This window comes from Neovison vison, chromosome 8 (assembly GCF_020171115.1).
Source record: "Neovison vison isolate M4711 chromosome 8, ASM_NN_V1, whole genome shotgun sequence".
In the NCBI taxonomy this organism is placed as follows: Eukaryota; Metazoa; Chordata; class Mammalia; order Carnivora; family Mustelidae; genus Neogale; species Neogale vison.
The window spans coordinates 92,279,484-92,299,836 of NC_058098.1; the positions used below are offsets into that span (position 1 = coordinate 92,279,484).

The window sequence follows — 20,353 nt, forward strand, 5'->3', positions numbered from 1 at the left end:
TTCTTTAGAAAAGTTTTTATTATGGAAAATTTTAAACATATGCAAAAGCAGAGAGTATTATGTAATGGTTAACCCATGTAATTATTGCCCAGCTTCAGTAATTGCAAGCTAGTGGTCATGTCTCTACCTCCACCGTATTATTTTTAATCAAATCCTGTATCATTCAATTTATAGTTCAGAATTTTTCTCTACAGTCTTTAGAGAAAAACATGCTTATTACTGCTAAAATGATAATTCCTTAATGCCAGTATTCAAATTTCCCCAGTTATGTCTCATATACCACACTCACAGTGTGTATATACATGTGTTAGTTTAATTTCTATCTCAGCTATATTGACATTTTCAGAAATAAACCAAGTCTTAATAAAAGAAGCAGATACCTACCTACTTCTTAAGTAAAGCATTTTGTTTACTATCTTAACAGTTTCTGAGCAGCACCTGTTGTGAGTCAGGAAGTATAATTTTTAATTAGCAATAATCACGCCTCGGATAAACCTCATTGGCTACGATACTGCCACTGCGCAAAGCTAGGAAGTATAATTTTTAAAAAAAGATTTATTAATTTATTTTGGAGGGGCAGAGGCAGGGGAGAGAGAATCTCAGGCAGACTCTGCTGAGTGCAGAGCCTAAGGCAGGGCTCTAACTCAGGACACTAAGATCATGACCTGAGGTGAAATTAAGAGGCAGCCTAGAACTGGTTGCTTAACCAACTGAGCCACCCAGGCCCCTAAAAGTATAATCACCATTCTGCAGTGGGTGTTGTTTTTATTCCCATTTTTCATATGATGAAACTGAGGCTTGGGTTAACCAGCTTGCTGAAGGTCACTTTTTTAGCACTCAGCAGGACCAGAATTAATACACTGAATCTAAGGTCTAACTTGTTAGAAGACACTATGCTACATTAGTGTTAAATTTTACTTACGGGAGTTAACCAATTTTGCATGAAGTAATTCACTGGCACCCCTCCTAGCAGGGTGGATATCATCAGATTAGTTGAAATGTCCCCAAAGATGAGATTGTTTTGAATTGCATAATGGGCTGACTAATAGTCAATAGGGAGTGAGCAGGATGTAGAAAAAGAAAAACAAATATGTGTTTAGGGCTGATGCTCTTTTATTGTGTTGCATGTTTTCTGCCTGTTGCCATACTTGGAGTCTTTTTTTTTTTTTTTTTTTTAAAGATTTTATTTATTTATTTGACAGAGAGAGATCACAAGTAGGCACAGAGGCAGGCAGAGAGAGAGAGGAGGAAGCAGGCTCCCCGCTGAGCAGAGAGCCCGATGCGGGACTCGATCCCAGGACCCTGAGATCATGACCTGAGCCGAAGGCAGCGGCCTAACCCACTGAGCCACCCAGTCTTTTTTTTTTTGACTTCATATATAAATAAGGGGTTAGTCTGGTGTTGGACTGTGGAGTTTGGGTCATGAACTTTCGAATTAATTAAATCTTTGGTAGGAATACCCTATCTGTCCCTGCATCCGCTCTTCCATTTTTACACGCATAGACACATGTGATTTTTTTTCTTCCTGAACTGATTGAGAGTAATTGCATATTATTGTACTCCTTAACTTTAGTTTATTTCCTAAGGACAGAGTATTTTCCTTTGTTGTAAGAGTATAGTTAGCAACCGCAATAAATTTAACACTGATAAAATTCTTGACCATTTTCTGATTTTGTCAGTTGACTCAGTAGTATTCTTTATAACACTTTATGGGTTTTTTGTTTTGTTTTGTTTTTCCAGTACAGAATCAGTCTAGGGTCAGATAACTGTATTTTTAATTGTTACACCCATTAGTCTTTTTTACTTTGGAACATTTCCTATAACCTTTCTTTGTTTTTCGTAAAGTTGACATTTTTGAAAAGTACAGCCTGCTTTCTTTCTTTCTGTGTTCTTTTTACTTTCTTTCCTTTTTTTTTTTGGTAATAGAACATTTTTCATTTTGGATTTATCTAATGTTTCCTCTTGATTAGATTCAGATTATGTGTCCCTGGCCAGAAAAATCACATAAGTGGTGCTGGGTCCCCATGGTATCAAATCTGGAGGTGCATGATGTCCATCTGTCTGCCATGAATGATAATACGTTTGATAACATATTTGGTCAAAATATTTGATTTCTTCCCTATCCCCCCAGAACTAATTGATTGGTGGAGAGACATTTTAATACTATGCAGATGTCCTACTTATTAAAATTTCCTCTAGATTTAACATGCACAGATATTTTTGTCTGAACCAATCTTTACTATTATGGTTACAAAATGATGATTTTTCAAGTCAGTACTCTACATTTGCAGTGTTTGATTGCTATGGAGTTACAGACTTTTGTTTTTTTCAGTGGTTTATAATTTATTGTCCAGTTTTTCTTTTTCTCATTTCATATATATATATCTTGTCTTGCACAGTGAAAGCCCTGGCTCCCAAGACTATCAAATGTTTACTTATTTGCTTAATCCTATAACATATCTAAAGTAATTTAAGAATTGCTTCAGCTCTATCATTACCAAAAAAGTCTCCCAAAAACAAACTACTAAAAAGAGTAAGAATTTATTGTAGTTCTCCCCTTTTTCCCAACTCCTCGAAAACAGAGGATATATAAAGCAAATAGGGGGTTCGTAAGTTATATGTATCAGTTTTTTAAGTGGGTTATAGTATGCATTTGAAAAATGATTAGTTTGCTTTCAATTTTAGATTTTTTACTTTCTTCCATCCTTGTTTTAATTTAAATAAGTGTTGGTTGTTAACATGCTTCTGAAAGTCAGACTGTATAGTAAGATGTACTCCATGAAATATTCCCATTTTCTTTAAGTCCTTTCTGTCCAGTATCCCATATAGGTAATCAGCTTGTTTCTGTTATCCTACCTGTGTCTTTTTGTGACTGCAAGCAAATATATGTATTTTCTTATTTTTTATACAAAATATAGCATATTAGGGGTGCCTGGGTAACTCAGTCCATTAAGTGTCTGTCTTCAGCTCAGGTCACGATCCGTGGCTCAATGGAGAGCCTGCTTCTCCCTCTACCTCTTCTGTTCCCCCTTCTTGTGCACGCGAGCGCTCATGTCAAATAAATAAAAGCTTCAAAAAAAAAAAAAAGGTAACATGATATATATGCTTTTTTATGCTTTGTGAAGACTTAAAGGAATTTAGCATTTTAAGGCATTTGACCAGATAGTTTAGGTATGCTTAATCAAAGATTCTAGAAACTCATTTTAGGCAGAGACAGACATATTTTGGCCTGTACGCTTCATGAAAGTGAACAGCCTAATTGCAGAGAAGGCAGGAATACAGTTATGCCTCAGAACGGTTGCATCTGGGTAGTGAATGTCTTCCATACTGTATTTACTTCTTGGGCCTGCTGACCTCTGTTACGTTGGCTTTATTTTGTTTCCGTGGTTGTATTTTCTCACTGAGGCAGTAAAAATGCTATTGGTAGCATATGAGTTTTATCAACATCCACCACTTTTCTCATTTCTAGTTTTAAAAACAGTCCCAGGAGAGATTTCTTTATTCCATCTTGGATTAGACAGTTTCTCTTTGATTAATGCATTACATTTCTTGAGGGTAGCTAGGTAACCAGGCCCACCAAAGCACTTCTCAGGGAGGCATCATTTACTATGAATACAGAGTGGTCTCTCAAGATCCATTTTTGTATGCAGTGCTTTTTAAAAAAGTACATATAATTATATTCATCCTGTTTATCAAAAAGTTGTTTTCCTGGGGCACCTGGGTGGCTCAGTCATTAAGCATCTGCCTTCCGCTCAGGTCATGATCCCAGGGTCCTGGGATGGAGCCCCAAATCAGCCTCCCTGCCCAGCAGGAAGCTCACTTCTCCCTCTCCCACTCTGCCTGCTTGTGTTCCCTCCCCTGCTCTCTCTCTCTGTCAAATAAATAAAATCTGAAAAAAAAATTGTTTTCCTGGAAATAGTAACTATTAAATCATTGCTATATGGGATGGTTAATGCATGGTTCTCATGGTGATCTGTTCTTGGCATTGTGCTTTATAGCAAGTTGAGCTTCCTTTTTTTTTTTAATATATGGAATCATGTTTATCAGCCTGCTCAGGTGACAGTGAAGTTTGTGGTGCCCTCCGTGATATCAAATGATGTTTCTAATCGTCTGCTTATTTTTTCTGTTTCTTTTTTGACAGTTTCTTTGAGGTGTACCACATTTTGGCATTTTAAGTTCTAGTGATCTTGTCCAGCCAAACTTGTGATACTGTCAGAGTTATGACTTACCTACTGTGAGACATGAAGGGACACAATTTGTGGTAGAAAACAGTTGGCTAATGGATCCATCTGTATAGTAGAAGAGATTAGCAGATTGAGTGACATTTAAACTGAGTAAAGCGTAGAAAGATAGGTACTCTCTTTTATATTAACTGGCCAGTGTAATACCCGTATTCTTAGGTAGAAAAGTGGATTTATATGTTGGCAGTCACTCCAGCAAGAGGTATATATCTGGAAAAGTCAGTGGTTGTTTTCCTTTATGTTAAAGTTATAGAAAAAACTCTTCTGTATGTCATGAGGGTAATTTTTCTTTATTTTGGGGTGGTGATAATGAACATTTATTACTTCTTTTTACAATGAGAAAAAGCAAAGCTATAAAATTTACATTTTATGTATCTAGAATATTGTATGGAAAAATACAGAAGAGGAAGTATAGATTCTAGTTATGGTCTTGCAACTTAGTCCTGAGGCTTCAGTTAATCTGTAAAAACTGGGATTCCCTTGCTCACTGTGTGGTTGTGAGGTTCCAGGTAGATAATGAATATTAAAGTGCTTTGTAAAGTTCACCTTTGGGTTTTGATATGAATTTTTCATTATGGCTAATGGAGCCATTATGATCAGGCTGACTAATTTTTGATGATACTTGTAGATTTTTAGATTTCTGGTTTCTTTAACAGTATCTATAAAAGAAAATAAAGGACTATCTTTCTTTCAAAAGATTATGTTAAAATAACAGGCAGTTTTTGATTTTCCATGGTGGTGAACATCTCAGAAAGAATTTATGGGATCTAGTGTCAATATATTTTTAATCCATCAAGCCATTTCTGCATGCCTGCCTCAGAGGTCAGTTTCTATTAAGTGTTTCTAAAAGAATTTTTATGTTTGACATTTTATTGAATATTTGTTGTTTCAGAGTGGCATGTTTCAGTTTTTAAAGGGGCATAGAAAAGAGTTAACTGCTACTTATCACAATAATAGAATTTTTTGAGGAGTTCATAATGTTTCGTGACCAGTAAATATCCTGGTTTTTTAAAGATACTTAATATAGGAAAATAAAATGTTAACTGAAAACAGTGTATTTCTAATTTCATACAGTAAAGTTTGGTGTATTTTCCTGCCCTTCTCATTCATGTGTGTATTCACATAAACAAACCTGAAAGAAATTAAATCAAAATACTAGTTCATTCTAGGATCATGGTTTTAATGGTAAGGCTTTAATTTACTACTTTTTATTTTCTATGAAAAGCATATGTTACTTATATGATAGGAATAAAATTTGTTTTTAAGTATTAATATTTAGTTATAGTTGTTTTCAAAGCGGTGTTAATAATGGAAAACTCAGATCTTAACTCCAGTTTTTCAGAGTTAGTTTAGTGATTTCATAAATTACTGTAGGTGAACCATCCTCTTTAGGGCTAAAGCTCAGTTATCCAGAAAATGGCATATTCCCAAATAGTTATAGTTAATAAAGATTATATTTACTGTGTCAGGCATTTGTTCGGAGTTTTGGCTGTCACTTGTTACTTTGTAAAAATTCTGTGATACTGCCAGAATTTACAAATAACTGTAACTGAATGCCACTCTTGGTGAAACCCTTTGGGTTTCTTGTAATAGCAGATTTGGAGAACAAGGATTCTCTTATATTTGCTATTTTTGGTTTAGATACCAGCTTGACTTTAGACATATGTGATGGTAGTACTATGTATCTATATAAGTATACTATTATGTGGATATTTTATCTCTAATCAGCATTTTATGTTTTGTCCATATGCCAGTTAAAAAAGAGGAAAGCAATTTGGAGGGTTTTATGTACTAGTTATTATCCTTAGGGTATGTCCCACCAAGGATATTTAATATTCCTTTTTATAGGTGCAAAATATGGTGTAACATAGTTTATTTGACCAATCTCCAGTCTTTGCAAACCCTCTTAATTAGAGAAATGTGAAAAGGGAAATATCCAAATTTCTAACTGTATTTTATCATTTTGGTTTCTCTGGTTCTTATGAGACACTAACTCCATCTTAAAAACTGGAGCATTAGCTTTATAAAGGAAGGGTTCTGTTCTGGCTTAATAGCCTTGCTACTTCCCCATGTAGATCAGCACTGTTAAAGTATTTGTTTAGTGGGTGAATAAGAGTTGGGTTTGAAGTTACTGTGACATATTTATGTTAAGACAGTTTCTCTAAGTTTTGAGGCATACCTAGAATTTTTTTTAGGTATCTTGAAAGATCCGATAGTTGATTTTGAATTTTATTCTTCTGAATCTGTTGAGGTGATAAATTCCTATGCCTCATTTAGTGATTAGCATTTGCGTTGAGTATTTGTACCCAGAGGCATTTTTGGTAGGGCTGAAGTTTAAACAAAGGGGAGACAAGTTAAGCAACAAAGGAAAGGATGCTGATCGGTGGGGCTTGCCTGTCTTTACATTAGAGTTGAAGAAATGAAGCTTGAAAATTATATAACTGCAAAAAGAAAGTTTGTAATACTTTATAAATGAAACGCTTGAACTACAATTACCAGCTTCTTTTTAATCAAAACGTTTTGTTTGCAGTTAATGTGAATGATAGTTTTAAGAGAGACTAAACCATAACTTTCCTAAGTGATTTTTTAATCATTTAGGAAATATGCTTACACTTACAAAATAAAAAGACAATTATGCAAATGAAATATGGGTGTACTCCTTAAATTTCATTTACAGAAAACTCATAAAGTTACTTAATGTTTTTTTAGCCATGGAAGATCTGTTACTTGGCATATGCATTGTAGGCATACTTTTTCGTATATTTTAAAAATAGTCTCTGTCAGTTCTTACCAGTGTTGAGCATTGTGTTTCATGCTTCACACTTAACATTCATGTCACTGTAGTGAAAATTTCCACTGTAGTGGAAATAGAACTAGAGACAGCTGAGCATGTATAGTATAGTAATTTATCATATGTTAGTATAGTATAGTAATTTATACTATACTATAATTTTACTATACATATATAGTAAAGTAATTTAATCGTAATTCCTCATTAGTGATGTTTGATGGACTACTTTGTCAGAAACTTTTCTACCAGGATTAAATGTGATAGTGGTAGCATAAGAATGTGTTTGATGATTTTACATCAGTCAATCAGTGTCTGAAAATAGTAACTAAATGCAATCTAAAATGAAAATATACTTAGAATAGGTCTTAAATCCAGAAGGAGTCTTGGGATAAAAGTTAAAAGTGTTGGCTTAAAGTTCAGAAGGATTAAACTTGTTCTTAGAAGGGAGGTTAGTTAAAGAGACCTATTGAAAGAGTGATGTTTGCTTATAATAATGGATTTTCCAGGATACACATATCTGGAGAGAAACTTTCTTACCTCTAGCCAACAGTAGGTCCTGGAATCAGAATGCTTCATATATAACTATGACTAAGCCCCTAACTTGTACCAAGAGAGAAGGGAAGACAGCCTCTTTGGGAGAGCCAGGACTGCTGTGTCCTCATTAGATTTCACATTGGGACTCACCATGTAAGTCACTCACTACATGTCAGACGAGATAGGACATCTAGTGTGTGTGCACACGTGTGTGTTTTAAGGCTAAAAATGCAAACAAGCCAAATCTCTGCTTACTGAGAGTTGAAATTTAAGTTAGGGAAAGGCCTTTTAATTCTCTTCGTTTATATTCCAAACTATTCTATGAATCTTGAATCTTTCAGGACTGATATTCGTGATTACAACACTGATACAGATAATGGCAGCTGTTGAAACATGGAAATAATTCTGCCCTTATTAGTAAGTAGCTTTCTCCCCAAGGGCAGACCTCCACTTCTCCCACTCTTTTAGTCTCTTCCCGAGGACTGTCCCCCTCTCCCCAACTCCCCACCTTATGCTATAGCAACTAAAAGCTTAAGGGGGGGTAGAGAAAGGAGGGGCTCAGGACCCTTGTTGCACACTGTAACACAAGTTACTGTTAAAATTGTTCCTTGCTGTGCTTTACCAGTTACTAAATATTTGAAATATCACCTCTGAGTATAAGCATGAAGAAGACTCAAGTTTAGGAAGCACAAAATGAAGTTTTTAAATAAACAACAGCATCATACAGCCTTTAATGTACAGTAAGCATCATGTCTCTCTAGGAAGAGTAGCTAGTGCATGCATTTCAGACTTTTCTTGACCAGGGAATTTGTTTGTGGAAGACCTACAGTCTTAACAGGATATTTCTGCAGAATACAGTTTGTGAAGGGCTGCTCTCTTACAGTCTATGAACATATATCATAGACCCATTAGGAAATATGTAGGTAACTTTTTTCCTTTAAAGAACTTAGGACTTACATACCTCTAAATGATACCTTGTTCACAATTCCATGTGGTAGTTAGATGACTGAAATCTGTTCTTTTTGATTTCCTTATGGGGGAGAAACAGTACTTGGGAGAGTTTGTGTTCCTGATGTTGTGGGAAGAGTCCTCACCAGTTAAGAAAAACGGTGCTGAAACAGTTTGAGTAACTAGATGACAAACTGCTTATGTATGACAAAGTTTTCTTGGAAATAATTCTATTTTATGGAAAACAGGCACGGTTTCGTATGGCTGTTGTCTAAAAAGACCTGGAGTTTGTTATAAATGAACATTATTGACAGATTTCGGATATCATTTCATTGTTTGCTAAACTTGTGTCTGCTGCTTGTATCTGTTGAATTAGAAGCTTGTGTAATTTTTGTTGTTGTGTTTCATTCCGATTTGAAAATTAGTTATGTATGTTAATGACTGGATGTGATCAAACAGGTTAACAAATATTTGAAGGTATTTTTTCTTTTTAAGATTTTATTTATTTATTTAACAGAGATCAGAAGCAGGCAGAGAGTCAGGCAGAGAGAGAGGAGGAAGCGGGCTCCCTGTCGAGCAGAGAGCCCGATGTGGGGCTTGATCCCAGAACCCTGGGACCATGATCCGAGCCGAAGGCAGAGGCTTCAACCCACTGAGCCACCCAGGTGCCCCTATTTGAGGGTATTTTTTTTCCCAATTTATTTATTTTCAGAAAAACAGTATTCATTATTTTTTCACCACACTCAGTGCTCCATGCAAGCTGTGCCCTCTATAATACCCACCACCTGGTACCCCAACCTCCCACCCCCCCGCCACTTCAAACCCCTCAGATTGTTTTTCAGAGTCCATAGTCTCTCATGGTTCACTATTTGAGGGTATTTTAAGTAGGAGTAGAGTTTATGCTTGGAAGATAAGACAGCAATAAACATGCTTTTAATTGACAGTGGATAGTTTAAAAAAAGACCACACATATGAACACAAAATGTATGAATCCCAAATAGAACAAGCAACAAATAAGAAAGTGTGGGCCTTTGTGGTCAGAAAGGTTTAATGGGGGCTGACCATTGAGTAAAATCAAGTAAGTCATGAGGGTCCAGGGCAAAGTTATTTTGTTTGTTTTGATTGGAACAGATGATTAGAAGGGAGTGTGTTAACCAGATAAAGCCCATTTCTCAGCCAAATTAACATTTCACTACCATTATAAATTAAAAAAGGATGTAGTGGAGTTATGGGTGAAGTTGTGGCTTGAACCAGAAAGCGATGATCATCAAATATGATCTGTAGTGTGGATTTTCACAGTAAGTGTAGATGTCACAAGACCTTGTGTTTCCCACCTTGCATTTCTGTCAGGTATAAAAGTAGGTAAACAGGCATAGTCTTTTTTTTTTTTTTTTTTTTTAAACTGGGAGAGGAAGTCAAGTTCAGTGGTCGCTGACCTTGGTCCTGAATGATAGCTAAACTACTGTTTTTCTGAGACTCAGATTAGAATGAGTTGGGTTGTGCTCTCATGGCTGGACAGCAACCAGTTTAATACAGTGTCTGGAACTGCAAAATATTCTTGCTCACATCTTTTAGTGGTTAAGAGCATGTGTTATGGGGTTAAATTACCTTGAGTGCAAATCTTGGCCCAGTCATTTATTATCTGTGCAAGTTACTTAATTTCTGTGCCTTAGTGTCCTTGTCTGTAAAACTTAATATTTGAAGGGGTTGTTGTGAGAATTAAATTAATCAATCCATGTAAAGTGCTTAGAACAGTCACTGGCACATGAACAGTATAAACGTAGTCTTTGGTATTATCTATACATATTTGCCTATACACTGGAGGGAATCCAAGAGAAAGGTGACTGGTGGTTGTGCTGCATATTATGTTGTCTGTTATAATCAATCTATGCTCCTGCGCACTCTTTTGTCAGACTCTAGTCAAGTTATTGATGATAAGTTTTCTTCTTAAAAGAAACATTTGTTTAATAACGGAAACTTAAGCATAATCTAATTACTATACGGAATTTGTGAGATATGATTTCAAGGAACACTGTGTCTTGGAGAAATGGGTCTTGTAAAATTTTAGGCTTACAGTTTTTGTTTTAATGGTTCGTACCTAACGTACATATTAAGAATAATACATTCTAAATATTTTAATGACTTCCTCTTTTTTTCCAGTAACAAAGCATGAAATAAATCCCCAGTGTTTTTCAAGATTATGTAAAAGGATTTGTAATTACCGCTCAGCACCTAGGACAGCACCCAGTGCAACACTTTGTACATGAACTCTGGCTTGAGGTTTGGGGTGTGTGCTCTGGATTCGGGAAAGAAAAGAAGAGAACATTTTGGGAAAGTTAACAATTCTCGTAAACACCCTAAAAGTATATGAAATGGCGGATGGTTTCATGGCTTTATTTCAAAATGCTTTACACTGGCTGTAGAACCCACTTCATGACGTAGTTTAAGTTAAAATGATCTAATATTTGTGTTTTAACTTTCAGCTTTGTGTTATTCTTGGAAAATTTCGCACCACTTGTGAATTCCTTGAACCTGGGCATTGCAAACCCACTTCTGTTGGGCCCATCTCCTTTGCACTTTGCTCAGATTAAGACTCAGTTGGCGCTTCAGCAGCTGAATGCCGTTGCCTCACATAGTTCAACACCACCTTATACTTTATTAAATCAGGCTTTCTTGAAAATAGCCATGTCGAGACCCAGGTTTAATCCTCGAGGAAACTTTCCACTTCAGAGGCCACGAGCACCTAACCCTTCTGGGATGAGGCCTCCAGGACCATTTATGAGGCCTGGATCCATGGGTCTTCCAAGATTTTACCCAGCAGGGAGAGCCCGTGGAATTCCGCACAGATTTGCTGGCCATGAATCTTATCAGAACATGGGACCACAGAGAATGAATGTTCAGGTAACTCAACACCGAACTGACCCAAGATTGACCAAAGAAAAATTGGATTTTCATGAAGTTCAACAAAAGAAGGGGAAGCCTCATGGTAGCCGGTGGGATGATGAGCATCATATATCTGCATCAGTGGGAGTGAAACAGAGTCTAACCCAGGTTACAGAGCAGAGTCCTCAAGTGCAGAGCCGCTATACAAAAGAGAGTGCCTCAAGTATCTTAGCAAGTTTTGGATTATCTAATGAAGATTTAGAAGAACTCAGTCGCTATCCTGATGAACAGCTAACACCTGAAAATATGCCATTAATTTTGAGGGATATAAGAATGCGAAAGATGGGGCGTCGATTACCCAATTTGCCTTCTCACAGCAGAAATAAAGAAACGCTTGGTAATGAGGCAGTTTCAAGTAATGTGATTGATTATGGGCATGCAAGCAAATACGGCTACACAGAAGATCCACTTGAAGTACGTATTTATGATCCTGAAATTCCAACAGATGAGGTCAAGAATGAATTTCGGTCACAGCAGAGCATTTCTGCTTCTGTTCCCACTCCAAATGTGATATGTAATTCTATGTTTCCTGTTGAAGATGTGTTTCGACAGATGGACTTCCCCGGTGAGTCCTCTAATAATCAGTCCTTTTTCCCAGTTGAGAGTGGAACTAAGATGTCAGGCTTACACATTTCAGGACAGTCAGTCCTTGAACCAGTAAAATCCGTCAGTCAATCCATTAGCCAAACAGTTAACCAGACAATGAATCAGTCTCTTATTCCTCCACCTATGAACCAGCAACCTTTTTCATCAGAATTAATTTCAGCTGTAAGCCAGCAAGAGCGGATCCCACATGAACCTGTGATTAATTCATCTAGTGTACATGGATCAGGAGGAAGCAAAAAGAATTACCAGTCAGAGGCTGACATTCCCATTCAGTCGCCCTTTGGGATTGTGAAAGCATCATGGTTACCAAAGTTTTCACATGCTGATGCCCAGAAGATGAAGAGACTTCCAACTCCCTCTATGATGAATGATTATTATGCAGCGTCTCCAAGAATATTTCCACATTTGTGTTCTCTGTGTAACGTAGAATGTAGTCATTTGAAGGTGAGTGTTTTTAAAGATCACTGTATAATGATACTCAGCGCCCAAATTTCCTCTAAATTTTTATATTGTGCTGGTCTTAACTAGGCATTGAGGACATGGCAGAAATTATTTGTGATTGCAACTTCCCTGCTTAGTTGTAATCTAAGTGGTCTTGGCCTAAATACTGGATTGAGTGTTAGGCTTTCTGTATTCCTGTGACTGGGCACATGACCTAGTTTGTCCATGTACTTTGAACTTTTGGATTAGTTCTCTCAGAAAATTCATGCAACATAAAATTTATATAACATAAACCATGGACTTATAAAACAACATCTCATGAGTCAACTTTAAATAGAATCTGTTACTATAAAAATATAAAAAGTTGGAATAAAATATTTGTACTGCACACTTTTCAAGAGACAGTGTATTGCAGCCTTGCATGTGTCTACCTGTCTTGGGCTAAAAGACAGTTAATGTTAATTTTAGTATTTTCTGATTCTAGCTAGACTAGGATTTTTAGTGTTTCATGAGAAGGAGCTTCCTAAACTTAATCCATAGCAAAATTGAATCAAGAATAATTATTTTGGGGTTAGCTGTCAACTCAGAATAGTGTAAAATGGTAAACTTTAGAGAGAAAAATCTTAAAAAAATAAAAAAGGCCTTAGGTACCTCTATCGTCAGTATAATTTGAAGAAAGTATTTTATAGAAGTGCTGAAGAGTAATGTAGAATATACTTTTTTGATAGTACAGTTGACTCTTGAACAGCTTGGGGCTTGGGGGTGCCAACTCCTGCACCGTTGAAAGTCCAAGTTGACTCCATAAAAACTACTAATAGCCTGTTGACTAGAAGCCTTACTGACAGCATAGATAGTTGGTTAATACGTTTTGTATGTTAATAGTATTGTATACTGTATTCTTATGATAAAAGTAAGCTAGAGAAAAGAAAATAGTAAGAAGATTGTGAGAAAATACATTTATGTATACTGTAAAAATCTGTGTGTAAGTGGACCCGTGCACTTCAAACCGGTGTTCAAGGGTCAACTGTAATCCTTGGCGGATTTGTGTAGGAATTCTACAGTATGATTTACTTACTTACATGTATTTGGAAACCACTGTTTCTTCTGTTCACTAATGGGATTTGTGGATTTATATTATAAATGGTCAGGAAGGAATGTACTTCCTATGGAATAAGCTTCGATTCAAGGCCATATCATTGGCTATATACTTTGTATAGGTTTAAAAACCTATAGGTGTTTAATTCTCTTTTTTTCTACTTCCAGTGCTGCCCTTTTTTATTGTCTTTGTATTATCCACTCACAGATTTCAGCTGATGCTTTTGTTAACTCTAGCAAAGGAAAGCGGCTTTCTTCCTCATTTTAGCCAAATTTGTGGAGTTCTAGTAAAATAATAGTTGGTGTCCTTATCAAGGGAGATAGCCAAATCTTGAAAAATCTCAGAATAATTCATAGCACTTAGCCTTTAAGTAGTGCTGATCTAAGTTCCTAATTGAGTAATAGGATGTCTGTGTTCCATTTGAACTTTTAACTAGTCATGGTGAATCCAAGAAAGGTATATTAAAATAAAGAACTTAAAATTTTTTATTTTGTTGAATGGAAAAGGTATACATTTATTCAGTAGGAATTTACTGATTACCAGTTTCATACATGGCTATATTAGATGCTGGGCAGAAATGAGAGCTATATAAAATGAAGATGTTGGTCTTAAGCAGTTTAAACAGTCTCATTGAAGAGAAAAATTACACACCAAAGGAATTTTAAAAATTAGAGGGCATCACATCGTTCAGTGATTGCATTTAACTTTTTGGATGTGCTGTAGGGGAGAGAGATTTAATATTATCTATCTTGACTTTACGCTTATATCGGTTCAGGCCAGCTTTATTAATTTATCAACACCTATTGTGTTTTTAGCAGCATATAATTAAAAAGAAGTATAAATAATGCTTGCTTTGGCAGCACTTAGCTAAAATTGAATCAATAGAAGATTAGCATGCCCTGTGTACAGGATGACATGTGAGTTAGTGATATGTTCCATGTTTTTTGTAGTAAGTGTAGTTGCCGTCATCATCTCATACAGATAAAAAGAAAGCGCCCCTCCCCCCAAAAGTATAAATGTACTTTCTGACTTCAAAAGACTAGTTGGGTAAGATTTAGTGACAGAGACTATGTTGAATCTGGCCTGGAAGGATTTGGGAAGGAAGACTTCATGCAGTTGGTTAAATACAGGTCTTGAATAATGAGTAGGCTTCAGATATACCTAGGGGAGGAGGTATGACATTTTAGATGTCAGCAGTAACAGTAGGTACCAAAGGCCTTCAAAAGCTTAGCTTAAGGAGTTTAGACTTGAGGTGAGCTTAAGGAGTTTAGACTTGAGGTGAGAGGCATTAGGAAGCTAATTAAGGTTTTTGATACATGAAGTGACATGTTCAAAGTGTATTTTAGGGAGATAAATCTGACAAATATATGCAGGATGAATAAGAATGAGAAAAGATAATGGTAGGGCACCGAATATGAGACTTCCCTAGTTCCTTCAAGTTTAAGATGGTGAAAGTCTGGGTTAGTATGATAAAAATAAAACTTCGAAAAATAAATCATTAGTAATTGATTCATTAGAATTCACAGAGATTGCCATTTAAAACACCTTTTCTTTTAATAACAGCATGATGGATCTAACTAATGAATTCTTCACTACTAGATGACCCCATGATAGGGATTTGTGAACATGGACATAGATGGTACAAACAACTTCTCTTGTTTCTGTGTGATATATCTTGCTGCCTTGTAAATATGCATTTATATGACATTGTAAATAATGTAGCCAATTAATGTAAATTATCAACTGCCTTTTTTTTTTTTTTTGGCTAATTGTCATTTGACAGATAGTCCCCCACCGCTGAATCTTTAAAACTATAGCCTGAAAAGGGCAACAGTAGACTGTAAAATGTATTTCTTTTCTAAATTGGGGTTCAGATGTCAGAGAAGGAGCTGTGCTTAGTTCAGATGTTATGTCTTTTGGGCTGTCCTCAGTTTAGAAGCTATCGATCTGACTTAAATAATTCAGTTTGAGAAAATATTAATTGACATAAAAGATTTTTGAGATAATTGGAGGATAGAGTAAACTCATATGGGTAGGTATTTTCACAGTTTGATTCTGTGCCTACTCAAGTCTGCAGTCTTATAAGCATTTCCTGCTTAGTAAGTAATTATCACTTTTTCTCTAGAGAGGCAGTACTGCTTTTGGATCCTTTTTATCTAATCTGAATACTCTAGACAGTCTAGAAATTGGGTGGCATAGGTATATTTGTTGAGCTTAAAGCAAGTGCTATCATGAGTGAAGTGGGCCTGTTAAATAGTACTTGGTGTGAGTGTGTGTGTGTGTGTGTGTATTCATATGCATATATATATGAATGTTTGTATAGAACTGGGGAGTATGCCTTAAATAGGGCAGCTATCAGCATCAGCTGATACTTGCTATACAGAATACATCCAGTATTGTTTTTTCAAGAAAAGCTGCAAGTTTGCATTTGGGGGTAGAAATCACTGGATTTTTAAATGATGGCAACTTATTCAAATAAAATGCTTTATGGTGTAAATAAATTATGCCCAACTACTATTTGCCAGTGTGTCTGTTTGATGTAAACAATGTCCAGTTAATGTCAAAGACATGGGTTCAGCAGTACTAGAGATTCTTCACTGCCAATCTCTTCTAGATTTCTATTTGTACCATTGAGCGGGATATGCAGACATTTTTTTTTTTTGCAATCCACAATCAGTTTCATGGCTTAATGAAGTAGTTTAGGGTTTTTCCTAACCTGTTGCTGAGTATTATAAATAGCATGCACTTGTCTTCAGATGGTTCTTGACAAGACAGATTCCAAAATTAGTGTCAACTGTGGTTTTAACTGTGGAAACTTCTAGTTTGTAGCAGTGACATATTAAAATGTTTTTGAAATGGATATGAATAATATTTTCCTCAAGGAGCATTTTTAAAATACAGAACCGTTGAGTAAGTTTTTTTTACCTATCCAAATGCCGGAGAAACAATAAAACATTGAGTAATAATACACATTGCTTTTAACTGTTTCACTTGGGGGACTGTATCTTTGAAAACTGTACATTGTCTTTTCTAAAAGTTTTAATCAGATGTATCTTCCAGGAGCTGTTTTGTGGGTACACAGTGTAATTTTAGGGCAGATTTATAAATGAAGTAATGTATTAAAAAAGCATTTTGTTCATTGTAAAGTTCTATGTAAGGGATACTGTGTCTTTGAAGTGGTGTTACTTTCCCTTAAATCCTGAAAATAAACTAGATTTAATCAGCAGTTTTTCATATTTTTACTAATCTTATCCTTTGTCAATATAGTGGGTACCTTGTTTGGAATGGTACTGACCTAAGAGGTAGGATTTTTTGTTGTTGATGTTGTTAGCTTGAATTTAGAGATACAAGTCTTTGATACTATATTTTTGAGATGCCATTTCAGATACTATTTTATTTGGAGTTTTTGGTGTTTTCTGGAGTATTTTTATTTGTAAGATGAATTATTTCTGAAAAATGCTTTTATTTTTTCCAAGGTTAAATATATATTTGATTTCAAAATGAGTATCCATGGGTATGATTTTTTAAATGTTTTCTATACTAAAATGTTTCAAAATGGCATCAGTAAGGTCTGGTATTAAGTACCTTTGTTTGGAGGTACTTTATTTTTGTGAAATATTTTTGAGTAGTCAAATGTTATTTATAACTACATTTGTTAATTTTTGAAAAAAGAATCCTGTGTCATTTTTTAAAAGCCTAATTTCATAGTGTGAGGAATATTCTAATTTCAGTGCTTTTCTCCTTTCACAATAGGATTGGATTCAGCATCAAAATACATCTACTCATATTGAGAGTTGCCGCCAGTTACGTCAACAGTAAGAACAAATTTTTCTTTTTTATAGGTAGCAAATTTATGAAATAGTAATGTTCAGGTATGACTGTTTAATAACTTTAGTGTGGTACCTTAGAGAAAAATATTTTTAGAAAGCTATTGCATATTTGAAATATTTTATGAAGCATGTTTAATCTTTTTCCAAAAGGAGAGAATTAAATATGATGTTTTCTTCTCTCTCTAATTATTCCCAGTAGGTAGACTTAGTATCATGGGTTCATTCCTTGCCGGCTTTGCAGTGGTTTAACTATTTTAGAGTAGATAGCATTCCCTTTTCCTATCTGCTCCACTTTCCCAAAGGATAAAAAACTAAAAACCACCGCAAACCAAACACCAATATTTAATTTCATGTGCAAAGCTCTCCTCTGGTTTAGAACCTATTTTAAGAATAAACCTTAATAAATAAATAAAAGAATAAATCTTAGTGGCACCTGGGTGGTTCAGTCAGTTAAGAGCCTCTTGGTTTTGGCTCAGGTCATGAGATTGAGCCCCATGCCCTGCTCAGTGTGGAGTCTGCTTGGGATTCTTTTCCTCTCCCTTTCCGTCCACCTCTGCTCCTTCCCCTGCTTGCTTGCTCATGTGTTTGTGCTCTCTCTCTCAAAATAGATAAATCTTGGGAAAAAAAAAAAGAATAAACCTTAAGTGGGAGATAAACAAGCTAAATGTGTTGGTTCCTCAGCATTGTTTCTTCAGTTCTTCAACCTTTTGCCCTTTTTTTTTTTTTTAAAGATTTTATTTATTTATTTGACAGACAGAGATCACAAGTAGGCAGAGAGGCAGGCGGGGCGGGGGAGTGGTAAGTAGGCTCCCTGCTGAGCAGAGAGTCCATTGCAGGGCTCCATCCCAGGACCCTGGGATCATGACCCAAGCCAAAGGCAGAGGCTCAATCCACTGAGGCACCCAGGCGCCCCAACCTTTTGCTTTTCTAAGACAGACACCTATGAAGGTGAAAAGTGTGACTTCAGCAGGAATCTCATATATCTCATGGAGTAACAAAATTCAGTTGTATTCCCTGTACTCATTAAACACAATGATACAGTTGTGTGAAGTTACCGGTCCCTAAACTGATGATAGGAACATGTTTTGGGGCAAATGATTTTGTCACAGCTGTTTTGGGTTTTGGTTTTGTTCTTTATGAAAACATTATCAAAATATTTTAAGATTGTTCAGGACTCTTCCAGTCATAAGTGATAAACTTAATTCAAAGTAGTTTTTATTTTATTTTATATTCATTATTATTATTATTATTATTTTAAGATTTTATTTATTTTACAGAGATCATAAGTAGGCTGAGAGGCAGGCAGGTGGGGGGGGAGCAGGCCCCCCACTGAGCAGGGAGCCTGATGTGGGACTCGATCCCAGGACCCTGAGATTACTACCTGAGCCGAAGGCAGAGCCTTTAACCCCCCTACCCAGACGCCCCTTATATTTATTTTTTAAAGATTTAACTAATTTATTTTTTTTAGAGAGAGCCAAGAAGGGCAGCAGGACCTTGAGTAGGGGGAGGAGTACGGAGGGAGGGAGAAGGAAGGGAAAGAATCTTGACCAGGCTTTACACTGAACGTGGAGCTCGATGTAGGGCTCTGTCTCATGGCCCTGAGATCATGACCTGAGCTGAAACCAAGAGTCTGACTACAGACTTAAGCGACTACATCACTCAGGGACCCCAAAGTCATTTTTAAAGTAAGGGAATTTATGATTCTAGTTTCAGGAACAGCTGAATTGGATTTTCAAACAGAAATCAGAGTGGTCAGAAATTGTTTCTTGGCTGTTCTGTTCTCTTCTGCTTTGGCTTCTTGAGATCCCAGGTATACTTCCTCCACAAAGCAAAATGACTCCCGTAATTCTGGACTTAAATGAACTGTGTAGTTAGTAATTCTAGGAGTTCAAAACAAACACAACAAAAATACTCTCAAAAAACCCTCTTTCCTCAAAGCTCCTGTGTAAGTCCAAGGTTTGACTTTTTTGGTCCACTTTGAGTTAGTTGTCCATCTCGAAATGAATTATAATAGTTGGGAGAATTGGGTACTCTACCTGTGTTGGGGTTGTGTACCTTCTCCTGCTGTTGAGTGTGGTAACCCCAACCTGAATCATATAGACTATGAATAGAGATGGTTTCTTCCCTAAGTAGATGCTGTGCAGACAAACACAGGTTATTATATGGAGATAATTTATCATCTGAATTAGATAGGCCTAGCTGCCACTATAAATAGAAAATCTCTTCTAAGCCACAAATTTTCTCATAGATATCCAGTAGGATGTCTAATGTTTACGAAGGTGAGGGATTTAAGTGGTAGTGAGTCATTTGCTGTAGGTTGGCATTAATGTTAATAAGACTCTAGCTACATACACTGCCATTAATTTACTAGAGCAAATGGCACATATGCCTATTAAAGCCTTCTGTATAGATGGCCTTTTTTTTTTTCTTTTAATGCACTTAGGCCCTGATTTTGAAGTGCTTTCTGTGCCTGTCACTTTTATTACTCTAGCCCACATATTTACCTTTTTCAGGCTTTGTGCTCTTGAATGATTCCTTGTTGGCTTTCTCTACACTGCAAAAAAATAATAACAAAAAAAAAATAGATTTGATTAGGTGCTTGGGATCCTTCTGTGGCAAAATATATGCTATTCCATTCTTTGTTTTTTTTAAAGCTACATTGTGTTCCTTTTGTTTCTATACCTTAATGTATAGGTATATACGTTATGTATATATGTATATTTATATTTAGGTATAAATATGTATATGTATTTTTAGGTATATGTATATTTAGGTTCTTATTCTTTTTCTTTTTTATTTTTTTAAAATCTTTTTTTTTTTTTTAAAGATTTTATTTATTTATTTGACAGAGAGAAATCACAAGTAGGCAGAGAGGCAGGCAGAGAGAGAGAGAGGGAAGCAGGCTCCCTGCTGAGCAGAGAGC

At 36.0% G+C, this 20,353-nt stretch overlaps 1 protein-coding gene and 2 pseudogenes across 4 annotated transcripts in view; 2 read left to right on the plus strand and 1 right to left on the minus strand.

The window, feature by feature from the left end:
* Positions 1 to 329: 329 nt before the first annotated feature.
* On the minus strand, positions 330 to 529 carry LOC122916575 (annotated as a pseudogene).
* Positions 530 to 10,999: 10,470 nt separating this feature from the next.
* ZNF638 (zinc finger protein 638) overlaps positions 11,000 to 20,353 on the plus strand; it is a 68,200-nt gene continuing 58,846 nt past the window's right edge. For 3 of the 4 annotated variants that reach the window (XM_044261340.1, XM_044261343.1, XM_044261341.1), the window contains exons 1-2: positions 11,117 to 12,507; positions 17,354 to 17,415. In XM_044261340.1, coding sequence (XP_044117275.1) covers positions 11,200 to 12,507; positions 17,354 to 17,415 — 1,370 coding nt within the window. In that variant the 5' untranslated portion in view covers positions 11,117 to 11,199. Of the gene's footprint in view, positions 12,508 to 17,353; positions 17,416 to 20,353 lie in introns of all 4 variants that reach the window. The other variant, XM_044261344.1, reaches the window with a different exon arrangement.
* LOC122916650 lies at positions 14,446 to 14,545 on the plus strand (annotated as a pseudogene).